Source organism: Cebus imitator, unplaced genomic scaffold (genome assembly GCF_001604975.1).
Source record: "Cebus imitator isolate Cc_AM_T3 unplaced genomic scaffold, Cebus_imitator-1.0 Scaffold80, whole genome shotgun sequence".
In the NCBI taxonomy this organism is placed as follows: Eukaryota; Metazoa; Chordata; class Mammalia; order Primates; family Cebidae; genus Cebus; species Cebus imitator.
This window is the reverse complement of record NW_016107395.1, coordinates 7,856,742-7,869,723: the sequence shown is the minus strand read 5'-3', so window position 1 is coordinate 7,869,723 and position 12,982 is coordinate 7,856,742. Positions and strand designations below refer to the sequence as shown.

Here is a 12,982-nt window from a genome sequence, read left to right as displayed (position 1 = left end):
TCTGCACCTGTGGCATAGACCACTCTTTTCATATTTACTGGCTTTTCCCCCCTTCCCATTTTCTAAATTTTGGCCTCTTTTAGAGCTCAGAACTGTAGCAATTTTCCACTCTCTTACCCTAGATGAGCAATCCTTAAACGTGTCTACTAAGGCAATTGCAAATATCTTTCTGTCTTCCTGCTCAAGGCTTCAGTTCTACGGTTCTAGGACATGTGGGCAAAAATCACTGACTTAAATGCACTTTTCTCACAGGTTTTTGTGGGGCTTACGAGGATTTTTTAAAAGTTGAATTAATTATAAACATAAATAAAATACAAGATCTTCCAACACTGGGCTTTCCTTCTTATGTGGCAATAGGCAACTGGAGCTGAATGGAAGCTCGCTAGTTGCCCAGGTCCATGGTTCCCATCACTTCCTGTGGTTTTGCCCAGCAGTTCTACTCACTGACTTCATCTATTTTGATTTTACTTTACTGGCACCTGCAAATACCTGAATTTGTGCTTACTGTTACAGGGAACATGTCTAAAAGCCAAATATCATTGTTAAAATTCCTAAATTGCTGGAAGTGTTGACATTCTCACCATGTAGCCACCTTTCTTTGAGATTCCCAGGCTTGAAAATGAAATCATTCACAATTTAAATCATTCATGACACTCTCCTCAACTTTCACATGCAAATTTTCATAAAATTTGATACTTCCTACCTTGTAGACAATCAACAGAGCGATAATGCATCTAAGATGTCATCTAAAATGCTTCATTTTACTATTGCCAGTTTCTTATTGATATCTGTCGTGCCCCTTCCTCTTCCATTTTTATTGCTGACATCTTATTTTATGTTCTTCTTATCTCCACTTTGAGCTACAACAATAGTCTTATTCTAACTGTTATGCATTTTCCAATTATAAATGTGGGCAAAGAGTTAGTAAAACACTTTCACCTGGTATATGAGGATCTGACCTTTAGTTACTCTAACTCTGTTTCCCTGAGAATCTGCTGAGGCTGGGATTTCAACTGTACCGCTAAGGCTAATCCAAATAACCTCTTATTGGAATATTGTATTCAGGCTGTGTGGAACTATAAAAGAATTATAACTATCTGATGAAGATATATTTTTGACTTCCCAGTGGGCAATTACTCTTGTAGCCGGCATGCCCTTTGTAGAGACCCTGCAAGCCACGTCTGTGGTGTTGTCATAAAAGATACTGCTCCTGCGGGGCATGGGGCTTTAAAGCCGGTGAGTTCCTGGACCTGCCTAATGTGAGTATCCCTGCACCTGAGCTTTGCTACTGTGCTGGGCTGCAGCTCCAACTCCTGCAGAGCAGGAGGGCTGACGCAGCTCTTCCCTCTAGTCTAGAGAGTTGGAGTACTTAGTGGAGGCTAAGAAGAACCCCTCTCCCACCCTCTGTGAAAGGACTGTGGAATAAAATTAATAAATTCTCCTTGTAGAACTGTTGAACAACACAGAAAACTTTTTAGAGACAAAAGTTACCCAAGCTATCACAATTCAAAATAACAATTAAAAAAAGCATGGTTAGATGTTTATTTCAGTTAATGTGTGTGTGTGTGTGTGTGTGTGTGTGTGTGTGTGTGTGTGTGTAATTCTCATGTTTGCATATTTCTGATGTTTCTTTCAGTTGATATACATACATATATATAAATGTTTTTCATGTATAATTTCCCAAACTTCTTTTAATACTCAATACTATCTAATAAGAATTTTCCAGTTTTACATATTGACAATTTCCCATTACCTCCAGGAGAGAATCCAGGCTCTTAATTTGCCATTCAAAACATCACATAATATGGGTCCATGTTATCATTTTAACTTTTTCTTTCACTGCTCTTTGTACCTATCTACATTCTATCATCCCTTCTAGATTCAGCCCAAATTTCATCTCTTAATAAGCCTTTCTGCACCAATCCTAGCTTAAAACAATGTCATCATATATTGACTGTATTGTGTGGGTCACTGGTTCTTTCATGCCTCCTAATGTTTTGAATCTCTTTCCTTGTGTATGTATTTGTACGTCTGTATCTACATCTATTATACATCTTATCTCCACCGCCATCCAACATGAAGTTAAAGATACAGACACTATACATCCTTCCAAAAAACCTAACATGGGACCCTGTTCCCAGTCGTTAATGAATATGTAGGTATTGCATTTTTTAAAGTTTTGGATGACAGGCAGTAAAATACATAAAGCATGAATAGATTAATTTAAATAAAACAGTATTTTTCAAGTTTACCTGTTCTCCACTGAGTGTCTGGAGAATTTTGATGTTCCCATCTTCCATCCTGTAGATAATGACCTGGCCCGTATGATTGTATCGAGGCTGTCCAGCAATATAGAGCACATCTCCAGAAGCAGCAGTGGCAGAGTTTACTGTGTAACCTAATAAAAGAAAGATTCCAGACTTAAACCACTTGAACCCTTAAAGTCTTCATGTAATAAATTAAGACTCTTAATTTATTAATGGCTGAGAGAACCATTTTTATACGAATATTTTTTGAAAATAACATGAAAGTATTTGTTTTGGTGGAAGCTTTTTTTTTTTGAGACAGAGTCTTGCTCTGTCGCCAGGCTGGAGTGTAGTGGTGCAATCTTGGCTCACTGCAACCTCCACCTCCTGGGTTCAAGCAGTTCTTCCGTCTCAGCCTCCCGAGTAGCTGGGACCACAGGCTCTTGCTGCTACGCCTGGCTAATTTTTGTATTTTTAGTAGAGACGAGGTTTCACCATGGCCAGGATGGTCTCAATCTCCTCACCTCGTGATCCGCCCGCCTGAGCCTCCCATAGTGCTGGGATTACAGGTGTGAGCCACCGCGCCCAGCCTGGTGGAAGCTTTTAATGTGCTCTCTATCTATCACAACTGCTTTCTCCTGAGAAGGTATTTTCCCCCAATCTCACTTTTTCATTGTTTAAAATCACAAATGATGGAACAATGATAACACAAAAAGAAAAAATTGCACACCCCCACCCCAATTTGTAATAAATCAATTCCATACTTCATTTGGATATATGTTGTCTGTACTACAGAAATTAACACTTTTTATATAATCGAAATCATAGAAAATGTAAATGTTTTCTGTGCTGCTACTAGCTTTTTAAATTGTAATTTTAAATAACTAAAGACTATTTCTCTTGGTTAAAGTGTAAAGACATTGCATTTATATTACATGACCATTCCCTTATGAAACACTAGAATTTAGTATTATATGTTAGACTTCAAAAAGCATTTAAATTTGCCCCCCTTCTGGATTTTTTGACAATAAATTTTAAGAAATAGATTACTGGATCAAGTTTTTTAATAGTTCTCATAGTGTCTAGAAAATTGTTTTCAGAAAATTTGTACTAGTTTGTTCTATGAACAGCCATATGAAAGTCAATTTCATAAAACTGTTCCAGGCTTTGTGTATCATTACTATTATTTAAATTTGTGTATGTTTTAATAGATGTTAAACATTGTCTAACAACACTACCTTGCTGTGATTTTAATGTGATTTTATTCAATAGAGAGCTTGAATCGTTTTTCACATATCTGATCTTTCCTCTTTTTAGTTGAGCTTTCATGCTCTTTACAATTTTGAATTATTTTTCTTTTCTGCTTCTGGTTTTATTTGCATATATTTTATATTGAAGTTATTCCTGGGTCATTATTTCTGTTTCTTCAGTTTCTTCTGGGATGCCTTTTTCTTCTGTGCAACTTCCTCCTCTGGTTTAGAAAAATTTGTTCTACTTCAGTAAGAATCATCTCAGTGTGGTGGGTGGGGTGATGGGGGTGGGGGTCATTTGTAGGTTAATCTGACCACGAGCCCTGTAAATAGAGCCAGTGTATCTTGGGTACTTTGCCCACCTAGATGTACATAATGATCAAGAGAATCTACATAAAAACCTTTAAGTTCAGCACTGCTTTTTACATTTTTAAGCATGTGCAACAAACTTTCAGCAGTCTTTGGGAGCCATAAACCCTCTGTCCAGCTCCATTGTTTGACTTTGGACACATCTACCAACTCCACCATTGCAGCGATGGAACGGCAAACACACAGTGTTTCTCCGAAGTCACAGCTTTAAGATACTTGGTGGCTTTTCAGATATACATACCCGGGATTGCCTGGGTAGTTTTACGATGTTCTTAAAAAGAACACAAAGATTTGAATCTTTTGATTTGCATGATTTTATGGGTTTTTTTAGGTCAAGTGAATAGTGAACCATTTTAAGAGATCATCTCAGGCTGCTTACAGGAAGAACATAAATTGTGTTTTTAAGATTAATTTTTGAGTGAAAAATTAAATTTATTCTTTGTGGCTTGAGAACAGAGCCACATCAATCAACAAAAATTATCACATGCAGATTTTGATATAAAACGAATAACTCTTCTAATAACCAGATTTCTTCAGTGGAGCAGAAGTCAGATTATTTTTCAAAATGCCACAGAACAGCACTTCTCATCGAGAAAAAGATCATTTTCCTAACTCACCAAGCATTTACGACAAAGTAAGCTTCACTTTCTTCTAAAAATGTTAAATAGGAACAAAAGTTTTTGTCCAATACATCTAGTCTTCAAAGCGCTAAAGGGACACAATCCGTCAGACATATTATCCTTTATGAATATTCCTCACATTCTCATTCCTTCATCTTTTTTTGAAGGTTTTTTATTATTATACGTAATAGAAGGTGAAATATTTTTTCTAACATGTAATGTGTTATGTGTTTATATTGCTAACCACAATATTGTTTTAAAATGAAACTTTCAGGCCGTGTTTATACACACATAAAATGGAAAAGAAGAATGTGCAAAATGAAGGCTGTTTTATTTCATGCCACTCTACTAAGAAGTTTAAGGAAGGGAGTAGAATGAGAGAGTTAGTTCCTGTGTGTGTATGTGTGTGTGTGTATGTGTGTGTGTATGTGTGTGTGTATGTGTATGTGTGTGTGTGCATGTGTGTGTGTGTAATTTGCAGAGCTGTGAGTGTAACTTGATAAAAGCCCCTTTTTAAAAATGAATTGAAAATTATGTTTGAGGGTAGGTGTTGTGAGGTTATTTAGTTAAATATCTTTGATGACTTATACTTGATAATTAAAAATGAAATCATCTCAGGGAAAGTAACTAGCAGTTAGCAGGGTTACTAATTGAGGCTTGGGTGTCTAAAGACAAGAAGGAGGAAAATAAAAAGAGAGCCAGAGACAAGTAAAGCCTAGTTTTAATAGAAGGAAGATAATTATAAATATTTAAGAGTAATAGCATTTCCTGAAAAAGAAAAGCATAAGACGGAGAGAAGGGGCAGGCACAGTGGCTCACGCCTGTAATCCCAGCACTTTGGTAGACCAAGGTGGGTGGATCACCTGAGGTCAGGAGTTCGAGACCAGTCTGGCCAACATAATGAAACCCTGTCTCTACCAAAAATACAAAAAAATTATCCAGCCGTGGTGGTTGGCACCTGTAATCCCAGCTACTTGGGAGGCTGAGGCAGGAGAGTTGCTTGAACCCAGGAAGAAGAGGTTGCAGTGATCAGAGATCCTGCCACTGTACTCCATCCTGGACAATAAGAAGAAACTCTGTCTCAAATATTAAAAAAAAAAAAGGAAGAAAAGGCAAAAATGGATGGCATAGCCCTTTCCATGGATTTATAAAAAATGAATTCTGTTAGCTCTCATAATTCACTTCTTGGGAAAAGGGCAAGGATCTAGTGAGGTACAGGTATAACAGGCATGATCTGTCTTGATGTCATGACATTGCCTCACATCTTTCCCTCTCCTCTGGCAGCTGTATGGCAGGAATAGAATTGAGCAAACTTTTGGGGGAGGAGGTGGGGCAACAGCGTCCCAACGGTATTCTCACCATCGAATCCACTTGCTATGCCTGTACTGGCATAAGGCAGTTTAGGTAACAGAAAGACAGCTGTATGACTATGTCCTGAGACAGATGTTCAACAGCTTCTGTTCTTACAGCTTCTGATCATTATTGATAAGTATGGGATTTTTCTAATAGAGCCTCTGCCTCTTACTTTACTTCCTTCATAAGATTTTTCATAGTCTTACGACTCGCAATCCATACAGATTTAGGAAAAATATATTCAGTCTCTTCTTAATTTGTGACCCTCACAAAGAAACAATTTGAAAACTTCATTTCAGATTTAGAATAATATTTTGGGTGGAGAAAAAGAACCAAGCTATTCTGCCCTGTCTTTTCTGGGTGCTTTTCTATTTTGAAAGAAATCTTACCTGTATTAGACATTATGTTGGAAAAATGTCATATACTCTCACTTGTGAGTAAGATAATAAATAATTTCTGAAACAGAAAAGAAAATCTCAACACATTATAGAAAACATATCCAAAAATTTCCTTTCCTGGACAGAGAGATTGTACCATTGCATTGCACTCCAGCCTGGGCAATAAGAGTGAAACTACATCTTAAAAAAAATATATATTTAAATCCTGTGGTCAGAAATAAAGATTCTTTCAATATTTTCTTATTTGCAGCGATATCTTTAAGTTGAAGTCTCCAGGTCTGCTCTAAGCAACCTTTAACCCAAGCTTGTTGGGAATGACAGATTTAGGATTCTTAAGAGTTTGTTTTAAAGAAATTTAACCTCATATAATTCAGAATACCAAAAGTTACAGTGTTATCAACTAAAATGTGTGAGCTTCCTAAGAGTGGCAACAATATCACATGCATCTTTGAGGACTTCACACAGTCTTTAACTTTGTAGATACTCAATACTTATTAGTCATAGTACTAATGTCAGCTACTGTTATTATTATGTATTATGCATGAGCTTTCTATTGCTGCTGTAACAAATTACCACAAACTTGGTGGCTTAAAGCAGCACAAACTTATTATCTTGCAATTCTGTATATTAGAAGTCTTGCATAGAGCTTCCTGGACTAAACAGCAGGGTGTTGGCAGGGCAGTGTTCCTTTCTGGAGCCTATTGAGGAGAATCCATTTTCCTGCCCTTTGTAGCTCTAGAGCCACCCACAGTTTTTGGCTTGTGGCCTCCCTTCATCTTTAAAGCCAAAAACATTGCATGTCTTTGACCATTTTTCCAAAGTTCTATCTCTCTCTGGCCACATCCAAGGGAAGTTCCCTGATTTTTGGAATGTGTGATTATATCAGGCCCAGTCAGATATCTGAGGATAATATTCCCATCTCAGGATCCTTAATTTAATCATATGTGAAAAGTCCCTTTTGCCATACAAGGTAACATTTTCATGGGTCCTGGGATTAGGACATGGACATCTTTGGGGATCATTATTCTGCTTACCATAATACTAATAAAAGGAATATTTATTATATAACATTATATAATAAAAAATACAAAATAACATTTACATAATAAAATAATAGACAACACCCACTGAGTGCTAACTGTGTGTAGGGACAGTGCTAAATATCTTATAGTCATTACTTAATTTTCCTAACAACGTAAATGATATATACAATGTAATTATTTCCATTTTAGAAATAGGAAAATTGAGGCTTTGACAGGGAAAGTAATATGCCGAAAGCCATAGCCAGGAGCAGAATCGGAAAACAAGCTCAAGTCTCTTGTGATCTTATCGCTATCACTAATTGTACACCTTGTGCCATAACCACTTCAAGTCCTTAGTATCACAGATTCAGCAGCTTTCCAATTTTTATTTTTATGGGTGCATAATATTCGTTAAGTGGATTTACTATTTACTTAACTATCTGCATATTTTTGGGCATTTAGGATAATGGCCCTTCCCCCAACACCATACATAATAATACAATGGAAATCATTGTTCACTTGGCATTCTTTTCTTTCCTTTTTTTTTTTTTTTTTTTTTTTTTAAGATGTAGTTTCACTCTTATTGCCCAGGCTGGAGTGCAATGCAATGGTACAATCTCGGCTCACTGCAGCCTCCACCTCCTGGGGTCAAGTGACTCTTTTGACTCAGCCTCCGAGTATCTGGAATTACAGGCCTGCACCACCATGCCTAGCTAATTTTGTATTTTCAGTAGAAATAGGGTTTCTCCATGTTGGTCAGGCTGGTCTCGAACTCCTGACCTCAGGTGATCCGCCCGCCTTGGCCTCCCAAAGTGCTGGGATTACAGGTGTGAGTCACTGCACCTGGCTGGAATTCTTAAATATTAGATTTTTTTCCCTGAGGTTAGATCCACAGAAGTGAAATTTCTGTATAAATGTGGTATAAACATTTTTACAGCTCTGTAAACACATTGTCAAATGCCTTTCATAAGGAGTTTTACTAATTTATATGTCATCCATTATATAGGAAGATAAATGTTCTACATTTATTCTACGTGGAATAGAAAGAAGCCTCAGGTTAAGCTGGTTCTTGATTCCAAGGTATTTCACACAAAACAGTCTCCTAGAACCTTAGGATGTCAATAACTTTTAGAAGATATCTAATCTAAGTCGCTTCCCTCTTTTTTAGGTATTCTGTGTCATAGCACATATCATACTGATAGTGATTGCTTGTTTCATTATTGTCTCTCACTCAAAAAAGTAAGGTTTATCAATGCAGGAAATGATCTGCCTCATCTGTCTTTGTATTCTCTATTTATAAACTCAGTGTTTGGCACATTGCTGGTATCAATATTTGTGGAGTGCCTTCTTGATCAACCCAGAATCAGTTTTATCAGTATGGTGATATGAACACTGATGTAAGAATCAAGAGCCCTCAATTGTGGTTTCACACCTGCCATAGGCAGCTGGAACATAATTGTTTTATCTCTCAGTTTCTTAATTGGAAATTAAGACTACAAGCTCCATTGGATCTCTTTTAATGCTAAAATTTGAAATGAATTTTAAGCCTAGCACCTATATTTCATATCACAATCCTCCAAATATTTAAAAGACATGCAATACACACTTTGTTTTCTAACCTTCAATTTCTTTAAATTTTGGAGAGAGTGAGACTTGTAGCAGCGAATTGCTTCTGGAGCTGTCTTCTCTATGTAATCTTTTAGTGGCACATCTTAGTCATTTCTCCAATAAACGATTACATAGAGAATATGTGATACTTAGAACAAGGAAATTCTCTAGCTGTTGCCTGACCTGAGTGGAATGTAGTGGGATTTTTATGAGAAATAGACTAGACTTTCATTCATACAGTTCTACATGTCTTAAGAGATTTTAGCAGTCACAGTGTAGCTGCTGTTTACTGCTATGTTTTTAGTCATCTAAAACTCTAGTCCTTTCATTCTTCTTAAGTCCTCCTGACTCTATAGCTTTAATAGGTGTCCTTGAATAAGGAGATGTATAAACACAGCAGTAAAGACCTGCCACCTTCATGGTAAAATAGAAAGCAACTGGGACAGAGAGAAAAAGACTTGCCTCTGGGACAGAAAGATCCTAGAGAGGAATACTAACCCGTGAAACTGTGAATGCTTCCAGGACAAGGTATTTGTCTTCTTCATCACTGCATCCCCAGCATTAAGATCAATGCCTGGGGCAAAAGAGGAGCCCCCAAATATTTGTAGAGTCAGTAAGAGGTGGGAAGCCATATCCTGATAGTACTTTCCATTCTAGGTCCTTTAAACTGTTCGTGGAGATCTTTTTTCAGGGATGGGAGATTTCCCTGGCATCCCCTAGGCATCACTTAGCTTGGTATAGATCCCAATTAAAGTGGTGCCATACACATACCTCCTCATTTCAGGCAAGATGTTGGGAAACAAGATGATGTTACATCACTGGGTTTAAGTTCAATATTTGTCTGATTGTGAGCAGCACTATTAAAGAAGAAGTTACATGACAAAACATATTTTTCTTTTCCAAAATTAGAACCCATAGAAATAAATTAATGATAGAAGACATTTAAGACAATATGAGAGTTTGGTTTTCAGGATACAGGGGAAGTCAAGGTTTCCTTTTCTACCCTCATTTACTGTCTACCAGGCTCAAAGCTCTTCTTGAAGTTAAAATTGATACCAGACACAGGGAAACTGAACATTTCAGAAAGTGCACATCTCATTCTAAACCATTCCCTGCATTAGATAGCCCTACTAACAAAAAATGACTTCCATATTCTGTCATTTTGACTAACTGAAGCTGCTCAAAGGCCTGAAATTTTGAACAGGTTATGGAAAATACCCAATTCTTTGAAATAATCTTGCTGCATGATTGTAAGACTATAGAAATACAAGCAAATAATGCTAAAGGTAAAAAATTAAACATTAAAAAATACTCTTTTATAATTATACCCAAACCTTACCTAAATAAGAAGCAAGAGGTTCATTCATTTTGGTAGACTCGACATTAAAGGTTGTGTTTTGAGGGATTATGATTTTATCAGCCTTCTGCATGACAACTGTTCCATTCCAATCATAGGCTCCTACTGCTCCAAGCATGACCCAGTCCTTACATGCAAACAGTGAAGATAATAATATTTAATAAAAATAATAACAGCAAACACTTAACCACCATTAATAATGTGTATAGGCAGTGTTCAAAGTGCTTTACATTTACTAACTCGTATAATTCTCATAATAACTCTATGGGCTAGATGCTATTGTTACCATACGGGTTTTACAGAAAAGGAAACTGAGGCACAAGTAACTTGCCCAAGTGATACAGTAAAATTGCACATGGAAATGTCAATATTGTTTTGCAAGGACCATTATGCCTTTTCTTTCATTAACTACAAATGATATATTTTCTAATCTTGCCTTTCCACTTGATTCTGGGTCCCAAGAATCCTAGGTTTTGAACATGAATTTCTAATAAGACCCTTGAATTTTTTGACACTGTGGAAACATATTTCACATCTTTAGCAAATATGCTAAATTATTTCATTTAGATAGGTACATAATTACAATAAGGCACAGTTCACACAGCCTGATTCACAACTGTTAGTACAATGCAGTGAGTTATGTAAGAGAACATGTTTTTCTAATAAGAAGCTTGTGAAATGACATTTTTCTGTTTGAATTAGCAAACATCATCATAGCTTGCATAATTGTTCAAGCTATGAACTGCACATTGCACTTACAGTACTAGATGTTGTATTTGGGAAAGGAAGCCTTGCAAACATATATTTCATTTTCTACTAACTGGTCAACATACCTGTGAATAATGAGCACTGAAGCCAGTCTGAGACATTTCCATTTCAAATGAAGCTGCTGACTGGTCAGCTGTAGCTATAACATAGGAAAATATGACCATAAATAAGTAACAATGCCTCTTAATGCACTGCTGACTTGCAGAGTAACACAGACCTTGTAGAGCTTGTGGTCTTACCAACCAGAATTTCAAACATCTTAGGGCATTTTCAGCCATACATTTCTCAACCCCAAATTTCTAGGTATGCCTGGGTAGAAGACGGAGAAAGATAGTCAAAGGGCTCATATCTTAAATTCTTGCTGCCCTGTCCTTGCTGGAGGGGTTGAAAAATCTCTTTTTTTTTTTTTTTTTTTTGAGATGGAGTCTCACTCTCTCACTCTGTCACCAGGCTGGAGTGAAGTGGCACGATCTCAGCTCACTGCAACCTCTGCCTCCCCGGTTCAAGCAATTCTCTTGTCTCAGCCTCCTGAGTAGCTGGGATTACAGGCATGCACCACCACTCCTAGATAATTTTTGTATTTTAGTAGAAACAGCATTTCACCATGTTGGCCAGGATGGTCTCGATCTCTTGACCTAGTGGCCCAACCACCTCAGCCTCCCAAGGTGCTGGGATTACATGCATGAGCCACCACATCCGGCCAAGAAATCTCTATTCTTATACTGTAGCTGTTGTGGATCCCGTGGTGCTTTGGGTTCACATGGCTCAAGATGAATGTACTACAGGAGGGAATTCTTGTCTCAACTTATGCTTTTGGAACCCTGCCCAACTCTTAGGCTAAACTTCCTTAATATGTTAGGGGACTGAAAAAAATTTCATTCACATGTTTAAGGAGGTTTCTCAACTCCATCAGTCCCACCCATATTCAGGCCATAGACCCCATCAGAATTCCATCGCAAGGGTTAAGATATTTTTGTTTGTACTTATTTGCTCTAATTACTGGTGGCAAGTATAACTCACAGATCAGGAGGGGGTCTTTGGGATAGGGCTGTCCACAAGCTATTCAATCACGTATCTTTAAAAGATCCTGTACCCATTTTGAAGCTCTTTCTACGGAAGTCTGCTACTCTCAAATTATTCTCAAAATATTCACAAACCCAAAGCCACAATTTCCTGAGGGAATTGATGGAATGTTGATTTATTTACTTGCACTCGGGGGTTACTGATTTATTTGGCCTTGCAGATAAGTTAAAAATAGCACTTAAGAAAGTCAGTCTGCCCTTTCATTGAGGCGTGGGAATAATCAAATTTGAGAAACTAAATGTATTTGTTATTTATTTGCATAAAATTGTGAACAAATACATCAGTAATTACCTTTGTAGGACTAGATTAAATGGGGGAATCCATCAGGAATTCAAATATATCACTGTAATCTCTTATTGCACAAATTGCCCTGTAATTTAAGACAGATGCATTTTAACTTTAATTTAAACGTGTATTTTCAGTCCACAATGCTTTAAGGTGTTTTCTCACTTATCTGCAAGATCAATAAGAATGTAGCAACAGAAACCAGCATTATTTCCAGCACCTGCCCTGATGCTATTCTGCCTTCAGCAGAATATAATATAAGGAGGCTATGTGACATTCTTCCTGCTGCAGTGGCATGATGGTAATAGGCCACTATGTTCTCCTGGGCTGCTTGCTGCAGACTCCTCCCTGGACTGTTCATGAGTGCTTGAGCCAACCACTCTAACCACTGTACAGCCTCTGGTTAGAAATGCTGGCGTTTCTCCCAATGCTCGATGGGAAATGGTGACATTAGAACATTTTCTGATGTACTATGTAAGTCCTTGGCATACTTGCCTCAATAGGTGGCACTGTCCTTGGCAAGCAGAAATTTCATAATCACAGTTATTTGCCACCTTAAGATAAATGTTGCCAGGAAATGGAGATTTCCCAAGTAACAAGGATATAAAGCTTTTTAAAAATCT

General features: G+C 37.3%; 1 protein-coding gene across 1 annotated transcript in view; it reads right to left on the bottom strand.

Moving 5' to 3' along the window:
• ITGA1 (integrin subunit alpha 1) overlaps positions 1-12,982 on the bottom strand; it is a 166,222-nt gene that overhangs the window by 48,095 nt on the left and 105,145 nt on the right. The window contains exons 10-12 of the mRNA XM_017533199.2: positions 11,057-11,130; positions 10,206-10,350; positions 2,253-2,398 (exon numbers count right to left, since the gene is read on the bottom strand). Of these exons, the coding sequence (XP_017388688.1) occupies positions 2,253-2,398; positions 10,206-10,350; positions 11,057-11,130 (365 nt within the window). The remainder of the gene's footprint in view (positions 1-2,252; positions 2,399-10,205; positions 10,351-11,056; positions 11,131-12,982) is intronic.